This window comes from Lonchura striata, chromosome 1A (genome assembly GCF_050655825.1).
Source record: "Lonchura striata isolate lonStrDom1 chromosome 1A, ASM5065582v1, whole genome shotgun sequence".
In the NCBI taxonomy this organism is placed as follows: domain Eukaryota; kingdom Metazoa; phylum Chordata; class Aves; order Passeriformes; family Estrildidae; genus Lonchura; species Lonchura striata.
Window position 1 is genome coordinate 16,323,617 of NC_140741.1, and position 27,650 is coordinate 16,351,266.

Here is a 27,650-nt window from a genome sequence, read left to right on the forward strand (position 1 = left end):
ACAAGCCAGGACAGTCATCTGCATCAAAAAGCAGAATGGATCAAGAGCAAGGGCTTGGCATAGCAGACTGCAGGATGTGTTTGTGGAAAGTCCTGAAGACCTGTTCAGTCTGGGGCCCATGTCTTCAAGAGCCCTTCCTGGGTCTGTGTCTTTCTCCACTGGTCTGTGTGACCCAGACAGCTTCAGAGCAGACAGAGTGACCTGAGCCACCACTGAAAAAAACCAGCTAACTTCTAAGGGAAGAATTTTAGGGGAATTTTTTACATCCTCAAAGTGCAGCCATTTCAGCATGCTTTAGAATGTGAGTTGCTTTATCACTTTGCAGTAATTGAATTTCAATATTTCACTTTTCGTTAACATGTTCCATGTTAAACTGAATTGAGATACATTCAATTTTTTTTTCTCTCTTTTACATATTAAGCCTGGAGAAAGTGAGTGAGGTGGCAAAGCAAGAGTTTTATTGGAGCTTAGAATTTTTCTTTGATGTAAGGATTTCTTGCTGTGTAACTGATGTTTTTAGTGGGATTTCAGAATCCCTGTATTGCCAAACATGCTGCAGAGATATGTAACACCCTCCAGTTTTCACAGAAAAACAGAGAAGTCCCTCAAGAAAGCACAAAATTGCAGGTGGGATGAGAGGATATATTAATGATTATTTTTGTTTCCCTTCCCCTAGCTGACTGGGGGAATTTCCCAGAGGTAGTTGTACTAACAAAATTTAATATGCTGAGATTTTGTCAGCAAATCCAGTCTTCAGCTAGCTGATTTGCCATGATGATGCATGTCCCTTTGGAGCACTACTAGTTGCTAATAAAAGTGCCACTTTGTGAAAATAAAGGACAGTAACACTGCTGGGATTTTTTTTAAATGAAGGGAAAGCCTAATGGTTTTTTTCCTCCATTTTGAGAAGTGTGGAGTTAAATGGCTTTTGCCATCTGTTGAAGTTCTACAGTAAACTTGGGTGAAGGCCATTTGAAACCACAGATTTAACTAGGACACTGCTAAACACATTCAGCATTTCCCCTCTAGTGCTGAACAGGGTGTTGATTCTAGGTTGGTGGTTGGGCTCAATCTTCAGAGGTCTTTTCCAGCCTTAATGGTTCTATGATTCCCTACCTCTCCAGCAAACACAAACTGCTGTGCTAGAAAAGTATGGGATCAGGAAGCATTTTCAACAGAACTAACCTGCAGTGAAAAACAGCTCAGCTGAACCATTGTGTACCACAGACATTTTGACCTGCTGGTATTTGAATGCAAGCTGTAATTCTCTTCCTTACCCTCAGGCAGAGACCTTGGGCTTTTTTATAATGGCTGAGTCTGGTAAAGAATATCAGACGGGAAAAAGCAATATGCACCCAAGCTGAAAACAGATGAAATATGAATGTGGAACTTTACTAACAAGTGAAATAATGTTGTGGAGTTCAGTGCTTATATACTGAGAGCTAAAAAACACAGTAGAAGGACTCAGAGACAACATAGAGTCCGTATCAGTCATCTGGGAATAGACAGATGAAAGTTTGGTCTTTTTCTATGTTTCTCTGACTTTATACAGTCTTTCCCAGCTGATAAAATGTACATATCCTTGAAAAGGGACCTGTATTTAATGAGTGATGAAAATGTGCTGCTATAAAAAATAAGCATGGCAAATTCTACTCATAGCAATGCACTTCCCTCAAACTGTATGCAACTAAAGCAAACATGGTTTGCTCCGTGTAACAGCAAAATGGCACTTCTGCGTAACTTTAGAGAAGCTCATATGGGCTATTTTACATGTTTTGCACTTTGCCATCAAGCAGTGACCTGGTTCTGAGGCAGAGCTGATCTCAGCTCCCACCTTGCTCTTGAGCAGGCAGCAAGGACCTGGTAGGACCCTTCTGTGTGACTCCTGCCTTTGCACAGTGTGCCCAGGAAGTTCAAGCCAGTCAAGGTATATCTCCTGCAGGAGTGTGTTCTCTCATGGCTCTGGAGATTGAGCCCCAGCCCTGCTTCCATTTGTCTTCTGTGCAGTGCTGGGGGGAAGCTCGGGCGCTTCTGGAGACTGCACCCTCCTGTCAGGGAGATCAGGCAGTGTAGTAATGAACTGTAGCTATATCAAAAGCTTTTAATTAATAAACCACAAGTTATGCTTCATCTGGATTAGGGCAGGTGTACTTGGGCGAGGACGTTTATATCAGATTCAACATCTTTGAAGACCTTCAGTCTTTGTTAGGAGAGGTGAAGAAGCAACCTCTGCTTCTTCATTCCTCATTCTCAGATTCCTCATTCTCAGATCTGTCTGCCACCTTCCACTTCTCTCTTCTGGACTCAGCTTCCATTGCTGCAGTTTCTTTGATTCTTTCTCAAGGGTTCTCTGTTGCAAATTTAATCTTGATGTTTCTGTTGTCCTTATCAAGGCAGTCCTTTTTCAGTCAATGGCTCCATTTAGCTCCTGTAGAGAATTCTGTACAAATTGCCAATCTTTCTGCCTCAGAGTGAAATTTTAATTTGCTCTTTCCATCACTACAGAGTATACAGAATGACTGGGGAATGAAGCTACACATAGGACTCCTACTATTTTTCCTACTATTTTTCCAACATATGCTGAATCTTGCTTACAGTATTCATTTTTATCCTGCAGTGGCTGTATAGCAGAATAACCTGTCTGGAGCATTCTCTGCCCTGGTTCATGATCCCAGTGCCCGTGTCTTCACCCAGCTCTGTCTTGCCTTTCTCATGAAGACAGTGAATAAAGTTATAGGTATTTATATGTATCTAGAGAATGCACATACAGAATTAGTAAAATTCCACAGTAGAGGTAACACAGTAAGTAAAGCCTTAAGAGCTTGGAGAAAACAACTTAGCTTAAAATTTCCGTTTTTCTTCAGTACTTCAAAATAAAAGAAATGTGATTGTCAAAACAGGACCAGCTTATCAAGTGGTGCTTGCTCCTTTGACTGTCGTCTGTTCAAACTGAAGCTGAGTTGAACTCTCTGGTGTCTCCTTTGCATCCATCTGATAGCACCAGCTATAAAATGTGAACCATTTAGGATCAGTTTTAAGGAGTGACTGTGGCTCAGTGTCCCTCTAAGATTATTAGGGTGTTGATGCTTAACAAGAAATTCTACCCAGACTAAGAACAAAGACATCTGGAGGTCTTTGCCTGTGTTTTAAGCCATTGCTCCTAAGCCAATAATTATTTTAGTTTTTACATTTTTGCTTATTACAAAGTTAGGACTTTTTGCAATTTCTTTACCCCCATCTCTCTCTTAAGTCAGCTCTGAGACCTTAATTTCCCACTCCTTTTCACCTGTCCTGAAGACTCAGAACATCTGAAAGACTATTCCAAGTCAAAAAGATGATAATACTTCTCACAATGCACTCGAATTTATAAATGCTTGAATGTTTTTTGTCATTTTTTAGTCACTATGGTCACTATGTACATTAAGCTTCAATTTTTTTCCTGAGGAATTTCTGAAGATTAACTCCTAGTCATACATTCCTCCCAGTCCTGTGCCCCAGCCTATTCAAGCAAAGCACTTGTGCATATCAACTCATTTCCACTGGTAAAAATAAAATTGACCATTGGCCTCAATGGAATTATTCATTTATGTGCCTTAAATTATGCACATACATGATTGCTGGATTAAAAACTAACCAAGCAAAGACAATGAATTAGATTTTAAATAATGGAAGATCTGCAGGGTGGAATCTGCATGCTTGGTGTAATAATGCACTAAATCCACTTTTTAGGATATAGTGCTGAGCAATAGGAAATATGATCCTTTCCTTGCTCCTTTTCTGAATGGTGAAGCCAGATGAAAGTATGTTGTGTCTATAGACTTACTTGAAGTGTATGTGAAGAGCAACCAGGAACTTATGAAGTAAAAGTATACCTTTTTTTATGTCTTTATTGACATTACACACAGCAACCTCACACCATTCAGGCTCCAAACAAAACAGCCAATTCAGGAGATGCAGCATTTCAGTGCTAAAGAAACAATCTCATAGTTTGCCCCACAGGTTGGAAAAAGTGCTTACTGAGTCTATCATACAAAGAAAGTCAATTTTAGTACTGTGTCCCTTTAATTCTCTGCCACCTCATTGATATATTTCTGGGGCTTCTTTTAAGCATTTACAGATTTGTAAAATTAGAAATTGTGAATAATAATAAGCAATTTCCTTGTTGAAAGCAGCAAGGTTTACAATTCATTAAAAATTGCATAGTAAATATAATTATCACAATTATTACATTAAAAATCTCCATTATAACATAATAAGTGTACAGTTAAGAAATCAGATAAAAACATAATGTACAGGATTAATTACCAGAGCCAACACGAAATTTCTGCGCATTTAGGGGTTGATTTATTTGTGTCACAGTCTCAATAGTCAAAATCCTATTACCCACCTACAAGTTAAGAGCATGACCAAATGAGACAATTCCTAGATGTCTCAGATCTCTAAGCAGAAGCTGAGAGAAAGACAGGAGTCAAACCTCCTCATCACACATCATCTGATAACTCCCAAGAGCTTTCAAAGTAAAACTCAAAATACTGCAGAGCCAAGGGTTCTTAAGCCCGAATCTGGTCTGCAGTTGAGAAGATACCCAGAGGATATTTTTCTGTTGAGCAAAATATATTTTTTTTTTAGTTTGTAGAGCAGCCTCAAAAATCCTGCTGCCACCAGTTATGGTTGTTAGTTAGATGTTGTTAGGAACTGCCAGCAATGTAATTTTTCTCATTTGGATTGAATATTTTGTTCTTCATCTGTTTCTGCTGATGCAATATATCTAGCATGAGGAAAGGGAGATCTTTCAAAGTTTTGCTTCTTCGCCGGACAGATTTATACAAATGCTTTATAGGAAATTCACCCTTCCTTAATTATTTCTGAAGGATCACCTGGATTTATGACATCTTTTTTTGATCCCTGACTGTATGAGTGCAAATTTCAAAAGTAGTAAAGTTTCAGAAACAAAGAAAAGATTGAATGATGATGAAGTCAATGTGAAGATACAAAGGAAGCCAAAGAAAATAGTGTAAGAGTAGGAGTACTCTACTTCTGAGGTCACATAACCCTAGTTTGAGATGTAGGGTTTACCTCCTGTCTATGATATGAATACTTTTTTTCTTTAATATTGTCAACTCAACTATAGCTGTGAAGAGTAAAGCACCATCCTTTGTGTATTATATAAATATATAATATATTATATGTAATTATTACATTATAATTATATATAATTATTACTAGCAGAGTTTACAGTTTTAGTTCCATTATGTTATATGTGAATGAAATGCATTCACTCACATATTCATGGGAAGATAAGGAAAGACGAGGTGGAAAAGGAAAATTTGTGTTTGAAGCAAAACCTCTTTGATCAATGATAAATATCCCAATCTCTCATCAATACCTGCATGGCCCTTTATGCATCCCCTGAGCTCTTTCTGCCAGTAGCCTACCATGAGATCTTTGATCTGAGCTGAGGGAATGACTTGTACCCATCCCAAAAGTTAGGAAGGTGCTTAAGGAGTGTTCCTGAAAAAGATGGTTTTCAAAATAAAGGCTTCAAGCTGAAGGACAGATTTAATGACAGTTATGTGCTATCTCTTATTTTTGCTGCCTCCTGCTCCCAATACTCTGCAATTTTAGATTGTCACAAGAAAGACTTGGTTTCAGTTAGAGATCGTCCTACTGGAAATAGCTATTAGTTTTGGCTAGGTTGTTTTCTGAGGCAGTAAATTCTACAGATAGGTTATGCACTTCCTTATAGAATACTACACTTCATTATAGAATACTTTAGTACTAGCATTTTAAAATGTGTTATCACACCATTCTATAGTCATTAGAAATCAATTAGCAATTTATTTGATGAACAGAAGCCTAACACAGGTGCCCTAATTTACATTAAGCTGCAGGTCTCCAGCACTGTGCACTGAACAAGGCAGATTTCATTTTTTTATTCAGCTTGCTGCTTTCCATTGCTGCTTTCCATTGACGGATTTCCTGCTGCTCTTTTCTGATAGATTAAACATTTCCTGTGACCCTCTGTTGTTTTTGAAAGACATTCACCCCAAAGTGTCAGGGTGTGAGTGTGAATTATAAAGTCAGCAGAATTTAATGAATTGTGCCTGCCTCCCCATTAAGTGACTGAAATCCTGTGCTTGGTGATGCTCAACCACTAAGGTAATGGGTTATATGTCTCTAACATTGTCTTGGAACTATGGTGCCTGTGGTCTCAAGGAATAAGACACGTGCAAATATACCAGACTCTTATCCCTGGGAAAGAAAAAACATGCCCAAACAACTAATGCATGAATGTCTCCTGAGGCCTTGCCAGTGTGATTTAACCTGTGTCTTCTGAAGGACCAGAAGGCAAAGGCACAAAGGTTTATTAAGAACAGTTTTTATTCCTTGGCTCCTACTGAAACTGCTGATAGTAACTGAGATCAGCAGAATACAGAATTAAAAACCCTGGTGTTATTTCTATGTGATTACCTGTACCATTGAGAGAAAAGCCTTTGCTGAAATGCTATAGGCATGGTAGTGGTTAAGTGTGCTTGGCAAAGATGGAGCTCTTCCAACAGACCTCGTCCATGCTGAAATTACCTCCTTTTGTCACTAACTGAGTGGTTTCTTTGACAGTACCCAGTGAGGCAGGGTAGTTTCCCACTTTGCAGATCGGAAAGCTGAGGCATAATGAGCCAAATGATGTCCCCACAGTACCAGAGAGAGTATGTAGGAAACAATAATGAGAAGGAATCCTTATCTCCAAAATCTGTGAGAGATGATGCATGAATGCTATGAAATGTGCCAGCTTCCTCACTGTTGGGAGTAGTGACATGTAAGTGTTGAGATGTGAGCTGTGATAGGTCGGGCAGTTTGACTCAGAAAGCAGAATTATTTCCATAAATGACAATCTGCAGATTCCCACTGATTCTGAGCTTCCAGCTGACGTAACTACTGTTCCACATGTGCTTAAGTTGGCATCAGGTTGCAATCACCTGGACTGAAAGTTATAATTTGGACCTACACTGGTTGATGTTATAGTCTTTGTTTAGAACTGTGGATTTAGAAGATGATCTACCTTTTCTGTTGGGATTCCTAGGGTTAGTAGTAAGCACTCAGGAAAAAGTGTTGCACACATGCACTACAAAGCTGAGCTGTGTACCAGGAGTTGCTCATCCTGGAGAGGTAACCTATAACTATTCCTGTTCACTGGTGGCAACAGTACAAAATATATTTTGCAGACTTCATTTTCTGCACTCATGAAGGTGCAAAAGGCAACACTCCTGGCCTTGCTGTTACTGTTTTGAGTCAGTCTATTCCTATTTTTATCCCCCAGCTTTCACCAAACAACCTATTTCTCCGAATTTCTCCTGCAGCTGTTTTCCAAGAGCAAGCAGTAAGCTCACAGTGCACTGTTTCCTTATTGCAGGGAGGTTTTTACATAATTTCATGAATGCTTAACATTATATGATCATACAACATACATTCCTGTCACCTATGTGTCAGTCCCACAGGAATAATCTCACCTCATAATAACGGAATAATCTCACCTGCTACTACAAAAAAAAAAAAAAAAGACATGAGAGCACCAAACATAGGCAAGTCCAGCAACAGAGACAGACTCAGACATCTGCCAAATACTGACAGTTTCTGCTTGAGGAGCTCTTGCTGTCTCTGTTCCTCAGCTTCTCTGTTATGTATATAAATGTGCAATAAAAAGGAGGTGAAAAGCTGATCTCTGAAATTTTCAGCCTGAGAAGTCCCAAGTGCTCTGCTGTACCAGAATGCAGGTCTGCTTTACAGGACTAATTTGTGCTGATGCTAGCTGGTACAATTGTTACGCAACTGTGCAGGCATTGGGAATAACAGAGTACACTATATTCTAGTTAGATACTTTAGCAGGACATGGTGGAAGCTTCTTGCCATCTAGAAATTTCTTCATGGCAGGGAAGGTTTGTCCTTCTCCTGACATGCATCTGACCTCTGTACCTGGCACCCTGGCATTTGCTTTTTACAATTCTCTGTACCACAGCTTTGAGAAGTTCTACTTTTCCATCTGACTTTCCCAGCTAACAAAAAATCCCAAACTGATGATAGATAAATACCGTGCAGCTCAGGCTTTTTATCACCATCTATCATAATTAGAGGGATGTCAATTCATCATTGTGCCCACAGTGGTAAATGCTTATGGTAGTTTTTCAAAGTCATCCATGCTCATTTTTTTGTGCAGATTGCTTGAAATAGATATTGGTGTTCTTTGTAGGAGACAGAGGGTGTTAAATCTCATTTCTTTACTTACTTCTAACTTGGGTGTTTACATTTTGCCTTCCTGGTTTCCCAGCTGGGATCTCAGGTGAATTTTTGCTTCCATCTTTTTACTTGAGGATGCTTTGTTCTCATTAAAACCCTGATGTGCAGTAGACACTAGGGATGCTACTTTTTGGTCATGTGAGATGAAATGTGGCTTGCAAGCATATAGAGTAATTAGTATGATTTATAAACTAACTGAAAAATTCTGCAAAACTATAAAAAGGAAAGAAGTTTACTATGCTTAGGGAATGTTAGCAACTCACATACTCTTCTGCCCACCAAATGTTTTTATCCTTATGAGGAAGAAGTTGATGAACTGTTTTCACAGAGGCAGATTTTGAGCTTATTTTTAATGAGTCTACTTCAGTCACAGCTGAAGGAACCCGGGGATGGAGTTCTGGATCAGTCCATTGACTGTTGGCTATTGCCAGACAAGAACTTTAGTGACATTGCTTTGGAAGAAAAATAGATAATGGGCTTCCATCCACAACGAACTGATTATATTAGTGTTACTCTCCTGTGTTGTCTTATTGAAGGTCTGAAATTCCTTTCCTGAGTTGTTATGAATCTTGAGTGAAATTACCTCCCCTGAAGTGTGTCTCATTGCCCATGTATGGAAGGATATTTCTTCTGAGATTCCAGCAAATGTTTAGGTGGCAAAGGAAAGAGCATTTTCCTGGAAAGAGAAGAAAAAAAATTCAAAAAAGTGGGAAACAAAGAAAGGTATATTTCTTATGCCTTTAGGTACTTTAAAATCTGCAATTTTTGTTCATAAATAAATTTAGTGCTCCTGAAAATGTTAACCACCATATGTTTCTTTAATGATACTATTTCTAGATCCAAAGATAATTGTTTATGAAGAGTGAAGAAGAGACTCTGGTATTTTTCATACCAGTAGGAAAGTGAGATTCTATTAAGGTATCCAGCAACTTTCCAAAATTTTGAACTTTGAAGGAGACTTCCAGATAAAATACCATTTATGTACTAGATGCTTTTAGAATATTTACAAGATCTTATTGTGGGCTAGAACTGGACTTCATATAATACAGATTCTGGTGCTAAGATAAGTCTCCCTGCTTCATGTGCAGATGCTTGAAGTAGTGTGAAATCCATGTCCATTCAGTTTACACTTGCAGATTCCCTTAGTATTCCATTATGTAGGAATTGTGTTTTGATAAGTGAATCATCCTTCAGGTCAAGAGAACGAAGTTTGTGAGGAAGATTTAGAAAACACTTGACCAGAACATGGTGGGCCTTGAAAAGACCTTCCTTGAAAGAACAAAGCTACTGCCCTCACTGTGGTAAATGGTGAAGATTCCCAGAGCACTGCCAGGGACAGATCAGTATTTGCCCAGTTCCCACCAGCTCCTCTCTGAGGTACCTGTGCTACATATAGGAAGTAAATGTGGTCTGACAGTACACTGTGGAAATGCCTACCAAAAACTAGAAGTATTTTCCCTAGCAGCAGAGGGTCATATATGTGAGCAGCCAAGTTTAGAATTCATGGGGGTGGACTCTTTGTGGTGTTTTAAGTAAATTCCAAAAAGTCCACAGTTTTGAGCATCCAAGGAATTGCCAGTGGGGCACATTGTTATATCTTAGGCTGTATTAGTCACTGACTAATAATAGGTCAATGAGGAAATAGAGGAAAAGAAAAATCAAAGGAGTAGTCACATCAGAAAGAACACACAGAAACACTTGGTATGATTATGTGTAAACCAACCACAGGCTCTGTTTACAAACCTTTCCATCTGCTCCTTTGCCTAATCATTTCTGCTTTCCCTCTCTGTCTTCTAACTTTCCTTCGTCTTTCCAGATGCAGGACGCTATGGGCTATGAGTTACCATGGGTGTATTTTGTCAGTCTGGTCATCTTTGGATCCTTTTTCGTTCTAAATCTGGTTCTTGGTGTGTTGAGCGGGTAAGCTGACAGTTTTGGTGTCCTTTTTCCAATGCTACAGGGCAAGACTCCATAATAAGGGTTCTTCCCTGTCACCAGGATACTTTCAGAGGGATTAAAAATCTGAATCCAAGGAAGATTCTCATCAGCTCTGAAATACTTTGACAAAATGTTCAAATATTGAAAATAACAATACAGGTAACAAAAGCGGTGTTATTCCCTGACAGAGAAATTCAACCTCAGGGCATTCAAAATTATTTATGTCAACCTGTCATAAATTTCCAGAAAACTGGCTATTGAAGAACCTTACTGCTGGTGACTTGGGATCTCTTTGGCTGGAGCCTTGCAGTGCTCAGAATCTGAGCTTGTCTCACTAATTATCATTCCACTCTTCCAGGTCAATGATGCCATAGGAAGGGACTGGCCCTGGATCTATTTTGTTACACTAATCATCATAGGGTCATTTTTTGTACTTAACTTGGTTCTCGGTGTACTTAGCGGGTAAGCAGTACCAGGAAAATGTTTTATTATTGTTTATTTTTTAAAATTTGCATTTCTATTCCTACTCTGGTTACCAAAACGGTCAGTGGTGGGTTGATCTCAGGAACCTTAAGAGAAGGCCTAGGCTATTGCTGTGCCAATAGCAAAATACAGCATTCCTAGTATCACAGAAGCAGCCTTTTGACTAAATCAAAGGAATATAAGAAATTTTTTTGTCTGTAACACATTCCTCTACCTGTACACTGTGGGAAGAGGACAGTGCTGTGCTCTCCTGTGGGCAAAGCAAACCACACAGCATAGAAGGGAATTATAGTAGAATTTCTGGAAGAGTCAGTAGGACTGAAGGAGGAATGAAAGCATGAGACAAATCCCTTTTCATCTGTAGGATGAGATTCCTGCCAAATTATGTCTTCTCACAGGAGAAATTTTCACATTGTTTAGAATATCTAAAGCACAGCCTAGCAGGAGACTATTTTCCCTGGAGAGAGTCTTGGGCACGTTTCTTCTTCAGTAAGCCCATATTCTCTATTGTGCAGATTGCAAACTTGGCATGATGCAGGGAGAAAAGATCACTTCCCTATGACCTTTTCCAAGGATGAACAGAGAAGGAGGAGAAGTCCATTTAGTGTTTAAGCATTTTTAAGACATCCAGACATTGAGCTGCATTTCAGTCCTGCAGTACAACCCTTGCTGCTAAGCATCATTTTAGTAGCTTTGATTAAAAACAATGGGTATTGTCCCCAGTAGTTAAAAACTTAACTGCCCCTGGGGAAATACATAATTTAAGGAATCAAGCCAGCAAACATTCCATTCAAGATTTAAAAAAAAAAGAAATTCTGGGATTAGGCTTCTAGTTCCATATTTGGGCATGACTGGGGGTTGCAGACATTCTGTGTACATGGATAAATATGGTATGAGGACTTTTATGCATCCTCTTTTTGTTTCTACCATCCTGCCTCCTTTGATGAGATCTAAATTAGTTTGATTAGAGCCTGTACCTGTTGGAGGAGTAGGCAGCCCTGAAGTCCCTTGTCTTTTGATCAAAAGAGAGGGAAAATGATCTCTGAGCAGGAGAGAGGACTTGGTGCTTCATAGAAATTATGTCCTCGGTACTTGGGCCAACAAGATAGGAAGGGCAGCAGTGGGACTGGGGAAAAAGATCCACCTTTGGCCATCTGGCAAAGAGACAGGGAATAGAAAGTCTGCAGGAGGTATTATTTCCATCCTCATGACTCCATTGAAGGAGACTAGCCACTGTGACAGCTGCTGCAAGAAGAAGGGTTTTCAGGCTGTCATGGAAGTGTGGAGAAAGTCCTAGAAATGAAGTGTTGGGCAATAGTCTGTGTTTGCTTATCTGGAGAGTGATGCTCTGGTATAGTTTTGAAACACACACTCCTCATTCCTCCAGGTGGATACTCTGCCAGCAGGTAAGGATGTCAGCACTAGTGGGGGATGATGATCAGCTGACAGGGAAAGGGATCTGTTCTGTCAGAGGTGTGCTCAAGGACCATACAGAAATGTTGTTAAAGATTATATGGTGTCTGATTGGATAAAAATGCCTGTGAGCCCAGCCATGGGGAATACATAGCATTGAAGCACTGCTGATTCAATTTACCTGCACTTGGATTTGTACCTGTGCATAATTAATAATTTAATTTCCTCTCTCTTGCATTTTCAACTCAAGAAAGTGTTTTGAGGCCTAAATCTTCCATCTTCTGCCATACTGCAGCTAAACTACCACAGTTAGTGGTAGGAGTTGGAAACAGTCTGTAGAGGGAACTGAAATCAAAGATGAAGTTCACCTTGTTTAAGCTGTGAGTCACTCTTTCTGGCTGTCTTCACAGTGTTATGACAGCTGCACTGTTTCTGCAAAAATGTCCCCAAGTGGAGAAAAGTAAAAAGAAACCTAAGAATTTGCATCCATGAAAAAACACAGAAATTATGGGAGAAATGTTCCAAATTTTCTTTAGTCTGTATAAGCAGTTCTTAAACAATTAACTTTCTAAAGCAGTTCTAAATTCTGCTGAGTTACAAACTGTCTTCACTTTGCAGATTTAGCTTTTTTTCTTGGATACTTCTATTGCTGTTAGTTTGATCTATGCTAATGATCCACCTGTCTGTTCTAGATACAAACCAGCATTCCTGGTTATCTCTGAATATCCATTCTGGGCATCACTGATTTTTTTCCCATTTATCTATTTCAGGAGCTTCAGCAGGCATGTTATGTAGGTTGACTTCACAAATGACAGATTAGCTTGGGAGGGGGGGGGTTTAATCACTTCTAAATACATAAGTGTAATTAATTGTACTCACAAAGACACCTTGATTGCACCTGCAAAATGAAATGCTGAATTCTGCTCTGCTGAAAAAGCTCTTTTAGAATCTGTTTTTTCCTCAGGTATGTCATCCATTCATGGTCCTGGAGAATTTACTAATCACATACTAGCCTAAATAGTATGTCAGAGTATTTATATGTGGAGCTGTAATCTCTTCCTGACTTGACTGAACACAATATAAAATTAATGTACTCCAAAGGAATATCCAGTCAGCAGATCTCACAGCAGACCTCCCCAAGCCCAGGCAAAGCAATTCCACACCATTGCTCAGAGCACTGATAAGAAGCCTCTTGAGATCAGAGATGTTCACTGTGTTATCTGTTTCAGTTAATTAATGAGAGAAAAAAAAAAAGGCAGAGGGGGTTCAACCTTCAGACAAGTACACCAAAGAAAATAGGGTCCCATTTCCTATATATTTTGATCCAAATCCCAGAACACAGGCCAAACAAGCAGTTGCCTAAGGCAAATGGAGGGCAGGAGAACAGAGGTTTCTTGAGAGGATCCTGCAAAATACAGTTGGAAGCTTTTGACACTTTTTCTGCCAAGAAAAAGGCCAGGGTGAACAGGAGACTGGCTATGATTGTAGCTCCTCCTTGAGCAGTTTTTGTGACTTTCCAGGTATTTTTCCTAATCTTCTGTCCCCTCTTCCAACTTTTCCCATTCCTTGGTGTACTTCTCAGGGTGGATGAGATTTGGAGCCTTGTGCTCCACTTTGAACAGTAAGCGAGAGTTTTGAACTCTGAGTTTGAATTCTGATGTTTTGCTCACTTTCCATCTCACCTCTAAATGTGAGAAATCATACCAACAAGAATAACCTAAATTCCACCATTGGAAAGAGAAATTTTCTTCTGAAACAGCACATGATGAAGAGCTGGGTGTTTATGATCTTGACCCACTCTTACCTCACAAAGAGAAAACATCTCTCCAGAATACTCTGCTCTCTGGTATTCCCATTGCCAGACATTTCTATAATTTTCTGGGAGAAGTAAACCAAAGTGAAACAAACTGAATTGTGGTAAAAACAGTCAGATTCTCCCACTCTTATACTGATGTTTTGAGTTCACTGAAAAGAGACAGATTGCTTGCTAGTTCTGTAAGCCTTTGTTGAACTTACCCTGCCGTGATTGTGCAGACTTTTTTGAGAAGACAACCTCTAGACTGAACATGGCACTTCCTTCAAAAGCTTCTCTGGTCCTTGGCCTGCCTGCTGGAACTGCAAACAGTGACCATGTACTGGCAGCTGTGCTGGAGGCAGCAGCAATGTGTGCACCTGCCTGCAATACACCCTGGGCCGAGGCCACCAGCTCCCTTCCCAAGGGATGGAAAATGGCCACTGACAGGAAATCTTGATTGTGAACTGCATTTGCCCGAGTACAGGCTGCCATTCCACGTGGGAGGTGGTTTGAATTGCAGTAGCAATTTCCTGAGCCACCTGTTCTCAATGGTTTCATGTTAGTAGAGCATAGAAATTAAGACAATTTAAACTAGTTGTCTTCTTTGGAGAGTCATCTGAGATGTGGAGTGTCATGTGTTGTATGAAGGGAAGAGACATGGAATTGCAGGTTATTTACACGAGGCAATCACTGTATTTTAAGCATTATAGAGAACTCTAGGTTCAGCCCATTTCAAAATTTGACCCATTTGTTTTAGATTCTAAAATAATACTTTATGAGCTAGAAATTCAAATATTGGAATTTGATTTAACTAACAGGCTTAATAATACACAGATTCATTCAGTGATTATTTTTTTAAGAGTTAATTCATTAACTTGTGTACGGCACTGTAGCAGACCCAGGGGAAAGGTGTTACTGAAGCAGAAAATAAAACCACCACTGGTGGACTTTTTCCTAACAATCTTTGTACAGTTTTTATTATTATTATTGTTGGGGTTATTTATTTATTTTATATTGTAAATAGTAAAATATCACTCCCACTATAAGAAAATTTCATTCTTAATTTTTTCTATGCCTTGAGGCTGAGTTTGGACCCAGAGCTGACTGTGGATTAACTTCAGGCCAGATAAGCTAGTGGTTCTCTTCCTCACCTCCACATTTTTTATCACACTTCCTTGGGAGGACCTGAACCCTTAGCAGTATAACAGGGGTGCAGATGACACTGGCATACATTGTCGCATATTTTGGCTAGAAATTAAGGAATAATCCTTCTTTGGTCCTGCCACAGTGCTGGTTTCATGCAGGCTCAGAATTCTGAAAACCTGATCCAAAGCCTGTGAAGTCCGTGGAAGTCTTTCAGCAGATTTTGGATCAGACAGGAAGAAAGTACTTCACCATCACTGTTAGAAACCCATCTCCATCTCAGTCACATGGCACTCACAAAACTGACATTCTGGCTAGGATTTTCATTATCCTAATATTATGCCACCAAAATCAGTGGTAGATTTCCTATTATTTTTTTACAGGAGCAAACCTAAGACAAGTACCAAGTGGAGTAGCATTTTGAAAAAATCCATTCATTGCTGACAGTCTTCAGCAATGGGTGTGGATACTCCACTGGGGAGAATGGCTTTACCTCCTTTTTTAGAAAGACTGGCCTGTATTATCTGCCATGTGTGTCTTGTGTAGTGATCTGCTTCAGCAGATGTAAGACTTAATGCTTACGTACTCTTGGTCCAGCAATTTTCGCAATCATCAAAATTTTAAAATACAAGTGCTAAAACCTGGCTTAGAACCACATGAGTCTCTAAATAAGGGAGGTCAGCGTTTCTTGAAGAAAATTATTGCTGTACAGGTGTCTCTGAAGAAGAAGAAATAGCACTGCAGCCAAAGGGAAGACAAAGCCAAGAACCCAGGATCATAACTAAGCAACAGGAAATTCTTGTTCTTATGCCCTGTTTTAAGTCCGTATTCCCAACAGTGTTCTTTCATTAAACTACCATCAATGTTTTGCACTGTCCACTTTCTAGCCATAATTTATCATATTTGTCCACCCAGTGTGAGGTTTGAAAAATATATTTCATGTCAGATAACAGCCTCAAATCCTGAAAGTCTTCAATAAAACTTTGAGGTCTAAGATTTTAACTATATTTTCGAGTTCTGTGGGTGAAATGGTCCATAATTAAATGTGTACAGGATTGTGAGTACCATTAATTACACTTAAACTAGCCCAATTTAGTTGTGATGAAACATGAAATCTTAAACACAAATTGAAACCTGGCTAGACACTAGAGTCACCAGCTCACTCTCCAGATGTCAGATTATTGTCAAACAGTTCATCATTAACCATTATTCATATAGACATTTATAGATAACTCTTGGAGAATAACAAATGTTTACAGAATGTTAGAAAATGTTTGGTATTGTACACAAAATTGTACATAAATGTTACATATATGTTTTATTTTAATTGTCAATCAAATGCTGAGAAGGAAAGTTTCAAAAAAGGTATCAGTCTTTTCCTAAGTATTGATAGATATGTGGACACTCCAGCTGTTTTACATGTGTGCACAGCAAGGATGCTCCATACATGTGTTTGTCTGGAGAGAATAGAAACAGCTGGATGTGCTACACAGACTGAGGAGACCTTCTGGTGGAAATCCATCTAACCCATTGTTTTTCTTCCATCTCTTCCTTCTTTCCACCCATGTCCTGTCCCTGCCTCCCTCTTGCTAGGGAGTTTTCCAAAGAAAGAGAAAAGGCTAAAGCTCGAGGTGATTTCCAGAAGCTACGGGAAAAGCAGCAGCTCGAGGAGGATCTGAAGGGATACTTAGACTGGATAACTCAAGCAGAAGATATTGATCCAGAAAATGAAGATGAAGGCATGGATGAGGAGAAGCCTCGAAACAGTAAGCAACTTTCTTCTCTCACTTTCTTTTCCTTTTTCTCTCTCTCCTTCTCTGTCTCTCTTCGTGCTTTTAGCCATAAAGCCTGTGCCCATCTGCTGTAGTGCTGAGGTGGCTTCTAAGGAAGAACAAGTTCTTCCTGAGACATGCAATATGCTTATACATTATTCCAATTTAATGCTTGTAGGAAACCACAGGAAGAAGAAATACATGTACAATAATTGATATTCTACAGATCAGTGTTTAGTCTGTGATAGGGGCATTAGATCCTGATGTTAAACAGATGAAAGATCAATACTTGCTGGTAAAGTCCACTACTGAAAAAAGTTTTAAAATACAAATGTGCCTTCTATTCATTTATCTATTGTGGCTAAGTGTTGCAGGCTCTTTCCACACGGTTGGTTCCTTTGAAAGCAAAGGTTTCTCAGGGAAAGCAGTGCTACAGTATGGGAGGAGGGCCAAATCAGCTCTGTTGTACCTTAAGGGGGCCATCTGTAACTCCATTGAAATCAATGGGTTTGTGTTTGCTTTTGCCAGGCTGGATTAAGCTCTCGGACATTTCTTCTAAGGGTGTTATTTCTTATGCTTCCCTTTTGGAGTTGGCAAGGTGTTTGTACAGAGTTCAAATTCACCAACAATCCCTTATTAGAAATGCTGAAGAAGGAGGGGTTTGAGTAAGCAGTGCTTCCCCAACATTTCATTACCTTTATTGAATCTTCTGCCACCTTCTCTTTTACCAACACCGGCTGTGCAACACTTCAGAACCGTAGCAGTTGTCATTGCTGGTTGTACATTTGGGAAATGTCAGACTTGGAACCTTTACACAGCCCATGGACAATGGTTCTACTCTTGGCTTTCATCATGGGAATGTGCATTTTCTTTGTTTGATTTTGGAAGAGAAGACATGAAACATGTCCCTGGATATCATCCTTCTTACCAAATAATCAAAATCTATGGGATGATCCCATCACAAACACATATTCCAGTAACAGGAAGATTGGACATGGGAAAGTTGTGCCTTTCATTCTTCAGCAAGATTTTTAATAGATGTTAGTGACCTTTAGAATATTAGTAACCACTATTACTGCCAAAACAATGAAATTCTTTCCAAAAAAAATGAGTCTTTAATATCAAGTTATATCCATAATACTTAGGTATCTGGACTTGAATGAGTCACTGTGGTGACTTGCTCAGATTTTTCCCAAATCAGATTATTATGATTTTTATGCTGGTGTTTCATAGCTCATATAATTTACTTTCACAATTGAACCTCAGCAACCATTCAGAAATAACTGTATTAATCATGTCCAAAATTTGCTGCTCAGTGGCACACCATACGTTAATAAATCAGATGAGGATTCACTGCATGTACTGTTGAGTGTGGTCAACCCATATTTGAGCTACCAAGCTCTTTTTATGGGTGGTGATATTAAGAACTGAAAGGTAATGCATCTCCAGCTTGCTGACAGTTCTTCCTGGTCAATTTGATAAGGTGAGTTTTGTAAGACATGGTTTATCAAAATTAGTCCTCTCACATCTGAGTCAGAAAAACTGAGAAGTAATGGTTTCAGCTTAATATAATATCACAGAAAAGGTACTGTAAGTGACAGGGCAGGGCATTTTGTGTAGGGTGAGGTCTATTTTTGGTGCATTATCTCCTGGGTTGAATATTTTGGCTTTCTTGCCAGCAGTCAATCACCAGTAGGGTTAAATTGAAATAGCAAGATGGTATTATTTCCCTTCCAAAGGCCATCTACAAAATAAGTAAAGGACAGATGGCACAGATGTAAATTCCCTCATGAATCCCTTTGGCTTGAGTGTTCCCAAGACATTTGAATCCCACCTTCTCCCAGTCCAAGCTTTGATCACCAAGACTCCGATGTCTTCCTTGTTTTCTGGTGTTTAGCTCAGTTCCCTCCTGTGCACCTTCAAGTGCTCATCAAAACTCATCACTTTCTGTTTCTAGTACAGCATACTGAACTCCATGGCTAAATGTTACTTTGTTCAGTGACTAATTAATGTTGACTTTTGAGGTATCAGCCCTGAGAGTTTCAAATGACATCACTGGAGCACACAGGGGAGATCGGATGTCCTTAAACGGCTCAATAAACTTCAGGTGTGGCCTTTGCATCAGTGTTGTTGTACTGATGCTCAGAAGACATGTGCTCCTGCCTGACCTCTGACAGCAATTCACACTGATACTTTAAAGTCACATCAGTATTTGCTTCTTTGTTTTTTCCTGGGTGGTTGTTTGGGAGTTTGGTTTGTTTTGTTTTGTTTTTTTTTTTTTTAATAAAGAGTATCAGAATAGTTCAGAAGTTCAAATAAAAAATACTTATTAATCTAGAGACTCAGCTAACATAAGTTCTGAGATTCAGCAGTTTATACCATCTGGGCTCTGACCCAGGTAGTCTACCTAAACTGAATCATCCCAAACACAGAGAACATATGTTTCCTATCTTTTCTTTGTCCTTGGCAGCTACAGAGGCAGATTTTGCTGTGTTTTAACTTTGCAGAGAGTGCTACCTGCTTGTCAGCATGGGCACTGCCTCCTGTAAAACATAGGACACAAGATGGAAGGGAAGAGAAACTCACGTGCATCCCCTTTGGCTTTGACTGCCTGTGACAGTCTTAGGGCATCATCAGTCATATTTTGCATATGCTGCTGCTTTCCTGAGGCTCTCAAACCTTGCCCAAAGCCTCACTGGGTGTTTGCAGCCCTTAATGAAGTTACCAAGTCTGAGGATAAAATGGAGAGGGCCTTAGTGAAGGACAGGGTAAAAAAGCAAGATAAATGCAACCAGAGTTGGACCACCTGTGCAGTCTTTAGATCTTCTCTCCATAGCAGAGGTCTTGGCATTTTGCTGAGGGAGCTCATCGCCACTTGTTGCTCACCTGGATTGAGAGACATTCACAGAACAGGCTGAATTAATTCCCAGTCTTTTGAAGAAATACCACATTTAAGGCAGCTTTTCAATGCTGTTTGCAAACCTGGATTTGCCATTATGACAGATGTGAGGTGGGAAATGTGAGAAGGTTTCTGGGGGCTCTTTGTCTTGATGGTTTTATTCTGTGCTCTTCCCCTGATATGCCTTCCACACAGGAAGAAATCTTTAATTTGATGGAGGGGAGAAACACATCATGTCACAGAACAGCTACTGAATTCAAAATTATACCATGGGAAAGAAAACTATCCCTCCTGTTGCCACAGTTACTGGGAGTCCCTAAATTAAAAAGCCCACTACTTTGTAAAGGCATTCCATGATTCCAGACAATTAATTCTTCTTGTTAAGTCATATCCAACGTAGCACTGTAAATTCAATAACTGATTTGCAAGTAGCTTATGCTACTAAAATTAAAAGTATAATCATTCTTCAAGGCCCTATTTTAATGGATGTAGATAACTAAGTTTTTGTGTAGCACAGCAGAAAAAACCCAGTACAAATAAATGTGTTGCCTATGAAAATCATATAATATTTCAGATGGTACATTAAATAATGAAATGTATGTGTCTGTACATGCAGATTTATGCCTCTCTTGAAGTGGGAATAGTGCAGAATTGAAGACAAAAAGTACAGACATACAGGCAGGTTTTAAAATATATATTAAAATGAATCAGTTTAAAAAGAAATAGTCCTCAATCTTCACCTTCAGAGCATTGCTGTAGTGCCTTAGTGACCTTAGGAAACATTCATTAACATCTGAGATCGCTGCCTCTAAGGAATCAATGACAACCTTTTTGGTGGACTATAGCTTTTGTCTTACTCTTTCAACCACTGTTACTTTTGAACATCACCATAGCTAGGAATTAGGCTGCATTTAATCACAGGTTTATGAGAGTATTCCCTAGAAGAAAATTATTTTGAGACAAGGAAGAGCTTTTCGGCAGAAAAAGCAAAATTTCAGAAGAAATTGATACCTTTTAGATCATTGCAGCTTTTGGAAAATCTGTGTCTTTCATGGGAACAATTCGTGCTTCTGCACATCAAGCCATAAATGAGAACAGGAGAGATGGTAGTTTTAATAGGAGGGAAGACTTTTAGAGCTCTAGAAATAGAAGCCTCAGTAATTTCAACCCAAACAGGGCTTTATTCCCAATAACTTCAATAATAGTTTGACTCTATTATGTAACATGGAGAAAAGCATGTCCACCTGTCCCTAAAAGTCCCACTTTAGAATTTATCTGTCCAATTCCTGTTAACTTCATTTTGCACCGTCAATTTAAGCACCACAAAGAGACTGTGTTGATTTCAGTGAGGTTATGTGCAAAATACCCTCCACAGACTTGAATGAAAGGTGTCACTAAATTCTGTGCAACCCTTTGGGAAAGTTAGTGATGGGGAGCTGTTGGATAGAGAGAGCTTTGTGTACAGATCTAATCATGATACCAAAATAAAAGAACACCAACTTCAGTTTGTACATTTGCTCAATTTGTGTATTTAGTAATTTCATATATCAGCCTGCTCAGTGGCCTCCAATCCTGTGTTTAGTGTATTGACAAGCAAGTGACTTATTACTTTCAGTCTGAAATAAAATATCATGGTCTCTAAGGTAGGAAGGATTTTCAAAGACTGGGTTACAAGCTAAAATTTCAAAGCAGCCTGAAATACTCTTGGTCCATCTTCTGCAATGAAATTTAATGGGCAAGTGTACAGCTGGGGAATCAACATGGAAGATACAGAAGGGAAAATGAGAGAGTGGATATTTAAAAGATATCTATTTTACCTCCTGTCTTGACCCTCACTGCCTTAAAACCCCTGTCTTTGTACTGTATGAACAAAAAGATGCTGTTCTGAGTTAGTTTCTGTTTAGCAGAGCATACTTCAACTTGTCTCTCAACAGCAAACTTGTTCATCCTGTATTATTCTAGTTTCATCCACAGAACCTGTCCTGATGTATTTTACATACACATGGAAGGACATGGACGACCACCCACTGACAGGCAGGTACAGATATTGTCAAAAAGCAATTTATCTCCACATGGGCTTGCATGGAATTTAAGATCATCTAAACAAAAGCTCTAAGAGGCACAGGCTGGAAAATGAAATCCTTATTAATTTAATTCCTCCAATACCAGTTGGTGGCTTGGGAAAGGCATGATAGAACATGGTTGCATTTTGCTTTCCATATTTAAATACAAGGAAATCTATGCCAGTCTTGTAAAATGATTTATTATCTGTCAACATCTCATCTAAAGAGGAAGAAAGCACAATCTTCTACTTTTATCATTGTCCACTGATGTGGAAAATAATCATCTGGTAACCAAGAAGAGATTAGCTGCAGTGACAACAATTTGTAGGCATTTCACAAGGGCATCTGATAGGTACTTCACAAGTTTAGTAACTGGGATAGATCTATTCTCTTTCAACTGGAGACAGAAGGACAAAAGTGGTTTTTGGCATTCACCAGTTTTTTCTAGGTGAAAAAAATCCATGTATGAATGTGCAGAGGTTCCAACATTTGGTTTACTTGGACAGGAGTGACAGCAGCTCCTGGCTCTGTGCTGTGCCCAATAGAAAATTGTCCCAGTGGCTTTTTCCTACCTTGTCATCTTTTGAAACAGCTCATACACTGCTCTTAATATAAATACCAGAGTTTGAGAACACCTAACAAAAGGCCTTTGTAAATGATAAGTCAGCTTTGTTTTTGTTGTGTGGTTCTTCATAGAGAAGCTCAGGTTGCAAAATGCAGCATGGGTTTGTGCTACAGATGTCAAGCTTGGGTCTATAATTAGGATGCTGCCTAGAAAAAGCTTCTAGGACATTTATTCTCACATTAGGCTAAATCACTCCTACAGTCTTCAGGCAAAAACCGTACTGAAATTCCTGGGGATTTTGCCTGGGTAAGGACTTGGGCTCCAATGGGTTTCATCCAAGGTCAATAACAAAATTGTTCATGTCAGCACTCGACAAGGTTGCCCAATGTGAGGTCTTGGAGCACAGAGGCTTCTCAGTGCTCACACATTACTTCAATATTGTGTAACTGGAATCCACCAAAGGGAGAGAGCCTGAGGTATCTGGGGTCTGAAATCACTTACAGCACTGAGTAGTCCACAGAGTGTGTTTGCCCAGTGCACCATTTCACTGCTAAAATGCAGTTGTAGCTGGCATTAATTCAATCCAGTCATTGCAAGCATGTGGTTTCCATAACTATATTGAAATAAATGTGTGGTCGATCCAGTAAACTCTGATATCCTAAAAAGGAAAAGCTATACATATCAGGAATAATAATAATAATAATAATAATAATAATAATAATAATAATAATAATAATAATAGTAATAGTAGTAATAATAATAATAATAGCATTTGTGAGGCTTTATAGTGACCCTGCAGGTAGTTGTGGTAGCAGAGTACACAGGGCAATGATCTTCAGTGATGTAGGTGAAAGTAAAGCTGCCACTTCCAAGCATAATTTTCATTGTGTAATTTCTGTGCAGCTCAAGTAACAAAGAAAAAGATTATTTAGGGTGATTCTTCTTCCACCTTTTCATCATTGTCAACAAAACTATGATGTCAACATTTGGCTTTTTCTTATTTGAATAAAATCAAAATTCAGAATAGATTTTCTTCCTGACTTTCTTCATATGTTACCATTTTTTTTTATTGTGAGTGAAAAAACGAGGATGCAGTAGATCCTTATTCATGATTGTTTTGTCTTTCTTCCTTTCCAAGAGGAAATACTTGGGAAAAAAGTTATTTTTCTCAACAAAGTGAAATTTAAAACTTGGGGGTTTATATTATGCTTTAAAATGCTTTAGCTACAACATTAGTTCTTGAAATATGTGTATGCAGGGTCATATTTGGAGAGGAGTGAAATGATTTTCTGGACTCCTTTGTCCAATTCAAAAAAAAAAAAAAAAAAAAAGACACAGGAAAGCTAAATTATATTCTCACGATCACCCACCTTCACAGTGCCAGTGGCACAGGCTCTCATATCATTTTCTACCCTCTAGAGCAGAAAGAGCAGAATTTTGATCTTGGATTACATCACGTAAGTAATTTCCAAGTTCGATCAGGGTAGTTTTCAGCTATTTTCCTTCTCTGGTAATTCATAGTAGTCATATTAATCATGTTAAGAAATACAGGGTTGGTTTTTGTTTTGGTTTTTTTGTTTGTTTTGGGGTTTTTTTTTGTTTGTTTGTTCGTTGTTTTTTTGTTTTGGTTTTTTTTTTGGGGGGGGTGTTTTTTGTTGGGTTTTTTTTGTTTGTTTGTTTCCCTGAATATATGGATGCTTCACTCCATGTAAGTGAATCAAAAGGTCTGGTTTTCTGGTTTTTGTTAGTAATATAATTTAAAAACCCAGCCTTTAGCAAAAGCAGCTTTTAGGTTCATTGTCCTGTAGATTTCACAACTTCCCAGTTTTTTTTCTTTCTGCCTCAAAGGAAGATTTGATCATAAAATAAAAAGCAAGCAACCATTTGAAAATCTTCTTCCCCTTCCTTCTCTGCTGGAAAGTTACTGCTGGGTGGGTAAATCCCACCTAACCCAACAAGATGTTAAAGCAGTTTAGCTCAAGCCTGCATTTTCTGTCAAAGCACAAGTGTGGAGAAAACAATGTTTCCTTTGTTTGAACAGAGAGCAAAAGAAGAAGCTGCTGGTATTCAGGACAAAGCTGTGGCCAACGTAACAACCTATAATTCAACAGTAATTTGTTCCAACAGAGCATTAGAAAAACCTGATGTAATTTGGTGAAGAGGGGAGTGTTTCTAGGAATTAGGGAAATTCCCCCATTTTGGGAGGATGGGCTAAATTCAGGCACGTGCCTGACTCCATCAGCCAGCTCACTGAGTGAGTGCTGGTGAATACTGACAGCTCTGAAATAATTAGCTGATCCTAAGAAGGTCACTGTGATGAGCACCAAATCTCATGGTGCCACTTCTGCATGGGAGAATGGATGCCAGCATGGAGACCAAATTCCAGAACTGTGCTGATTTTTGCCCACAAGCTCATTTTTTTATTCTTGCTCCCTTGCAGGCATTAAAGGTTACAGCAATTAGATGACCTTCTAGGTTACTGCAGTTTACATCTTGGGAAAAAAAAAAAAAAACTCTTCCTATAATATCCTCTCTGACTAAAAATGTTTTGTGGGGATCTACAAGCACTGTTGCTTGTCTTGCAGCTGAGAATTTTGCCTGTCTTGTTCAACTCACAGGTCCTTCCAGTTCCTCCCTTTCCTGGTTCTTGTGTCCTGAAGCATAAACAACTTTATACTGCGAACTGCTGGAGCAGTGGTGTGTGACCAGCTATAGCATATAGAGATTGGCATTAATGTTGATAGGGCATTAAGTTTATCCACTATAAAAGCTATTTCCCTAGCAAAGACTGATTTTGAAATAACACCTCTGGTTTTCCTGCTGGAAGAGAGACTTCTGTTGGTGTAGGACTTCTCTTGTAGTACCAGTTTGTTACACAGAAATATCTCTGAAGGTAAGTCTTTAGAGGGAATCCTTTGTTTATATAGCAAAGACACCTTTGTGAAAATAATTTATTCTCTATCTGCCCTGTTAGCAAGTGAGTCTTGAAGCTGTCAAGATTAATCCATTGACACTGGTTATTTTACTCAAGAGAGGACATCAGTCTGTGAGAAAGCTGCATGTGCCATACCTTCTGATGAATTGCTTTATTTCCCATGGTTAGAGAGGCACAGAAGGAATTTGGTACCAGCATCTCCACAGAAAAGTTTTGGAAGAAATGCCACAGATCCCCTGAGTATTCATAGACCAAGACCATTTTTTATGGAAATTGTTTAAGCAGATGCCTAAAGTGTGCTCTTAAATCTTTTCAAGGACACTTATAAAGTGGTTTCAAAAACTGTGGAGTATTCAGCAGCTCCTGCTGAAGTCAGTGAGAATGGCCCATGGTCAGTGTTTTAAAACAAGTTACCATTGCAGATGTAGTCTCAAGAGTCTCTTCACTGAGAAGAAAGCACTGGTGAGCAGGAGTGATAGCTGAAATCCTGAGCATTGTTTTGATGTGGTATGAAGAGCTGTCAGGAGAGAGGCTGTGGTGTTCAGGAACGGTAGCTGAGGGACATGAAGCATGTGTTTTGAGTTAGAAACAACTGCTGGGGATGATAACCAGTTTTATTACAGTAATGTCAGCCAAGATCAAAGCCACAGTGTGTCTGGCATTATATATACAGAAATAAAAAGTATGATATATGTATTTCCTTTTTACAGGAAATCAAAACTAGTAAATATGGGGTTCAGCTGACTAAACACATTAATCTAATGCCAATTTAGACACCTCATCATACCCAAGACTTTCATTGTGCACTGACAAGTCAAATATAGCAGCTGAGGCTTGTACTCTTGCAGTGTGATAGTTGGAAGGAATATCCCAACTAGGGTGTCAAAAATGTCATCCAGTGCCTCAGAAAAGGCAATTGAGTGTGGTTAGTTGAAAGACATGTAGGAAAAGTTTAGTACAAGTAGAACCTTCAATACTGATCCTGTAAGCTGAATGTCTTAAAAGAGTGTGATGGAACCAGCTGTAACAAAAATTGTTCTGGTATTACATTTTTTTCCTTCCTTATTTAAGTGTTCATTCATCATGACCTACCTACCTACCTACCTACCTCTTTGTCTTCCCTTATGTATTTTATGTTATAATCAAAGATTCATGTGCAGAGAGGTAAATACTGAAGCTGAGACCAAGAGCTCTGTTTGGGAAGGGCTCAGAGCAGGGAGCCTGGAAGAGGCCAGGATAGACTGAGGGATGCAGGAGGTGCATCAGTAGAGCTCTCCTGGGGAAACTCTCATTTCTTCCACCTTGCCCAGCCCTGACTGCCAGGCAGCTTGAGTTGTTCATCACTTGCTTAAGTCGATTCACAAGCAAGCACACAAGCAAGCAAAGATAAAAGCATTTTGTTTTGAACAGAAGTGAGGCTAGCACACTGCCCCTGCTGTTGCACGGGCAGCACATTGGAGCTGTGCAATGAGCTGCGGCTGACGGGAGATCTGAGGCACAGCTCAGAGACAGGGAGTCTTGGTGACATTACACAGCTGAACCGGCATGTATGTAACCAAACTGGCAGCCAGTGCTGAGCAGCCGAGGAGAATCGACAGCTGTGAATGGCACCCAGCTCTTTTCAGTACCTTGGGAAGCCTGGGAAGCTCGCAGCAGGACCCTGCTGCAGGCACAGCTCCAAGGGAGCAGCACTCACACCCTCACTCTGTGCCTGCTCCCTTCTGCTTGCTGGCTATCCACTCAGTACAGTCTGCTAATGGGATAAAAATCTCTGCTGTATCTCTTGTGTTTGCTCCTGGGGAGAAAAGCAGGTCTCTGCATGCCAGTTATCTCATAGACAACATCAAGCCTGGAGACGTGGCGGGGGAAGGAAAATGCTTCCAACTGAGGAACTGAACTGAAAATAGCTGTGGCACTGAGTCTGCCTGCTGATGACAGCAGCTCTTCAGTTAGCAGGATTTTAGAGACAAGACAACAGATTAGAGAACTGGCCTTTTAAATCTGGAGGCCTAAATTCAAATTCAGCTTTAGTGCCCACAGGTGTTCATAGGGCTGCTCACGTCCTCATCCCCATTTATGAAGTTCACAAATTACAGCATGATGCATCTCCCTTCTCCTTTTCCACTCCAGACATGTCAGTCCAGGTCCAAACTATAAAGGACTTGTAGTGACCCCCAAGGGTAGGGGTCCCTTTGGATCAGGGAGAGGATGTTACCAGCTACATTCAAATCCCTCATCTGAAGTGACAGAAGGGTTAAGCATCAGAACAAGGATGCAGTGGCAGAGCTGCTGGAACCTCACAGATGTGCAGATCAAAATGTAAGTGTATTATGTGGCTGTTTGAAGAACCAG

The 27,650-nt window shown here is 39.5% G+C and overlaps 1 protein-coding gene across 50 annotated transcripts in view; it reads left to right on the forward strand.

Annotated features, from left to right (window-relative positions):
• Positions 1-27,650, forward strand: part of CACNA1C (calcium voltage-gated channel subunit alpha1 C) — a 459,731-nt gene that overhangs the window by 306,001 nt on the left and 126,080 nt on the right. For 30 of the 50 annotated variants that reach the window (XM_085568454.1, XM_085568452.1, XM_085568456.1 and 27 more), the window contains exons 8-9: positions 10,109-10,212; positions 16,658-16,830. In XM_085568454.1, the coding sequence (XP_085424580.1) occupies positions 10,109-10,212; positions 16,658-16,830 (277 nt within the window). Of the gene's footprint in view, positions 1-10,108; positions 10,213-10,588; positions 10,693-16,657; positions 16,831-27,650 lie in introns of all 50 variants that reach the window. The other 20 variants (XM_085568453.1, XM_085568461.1, XM_085568482.1 and 17 more) reach the window with 2 other exon arrangements.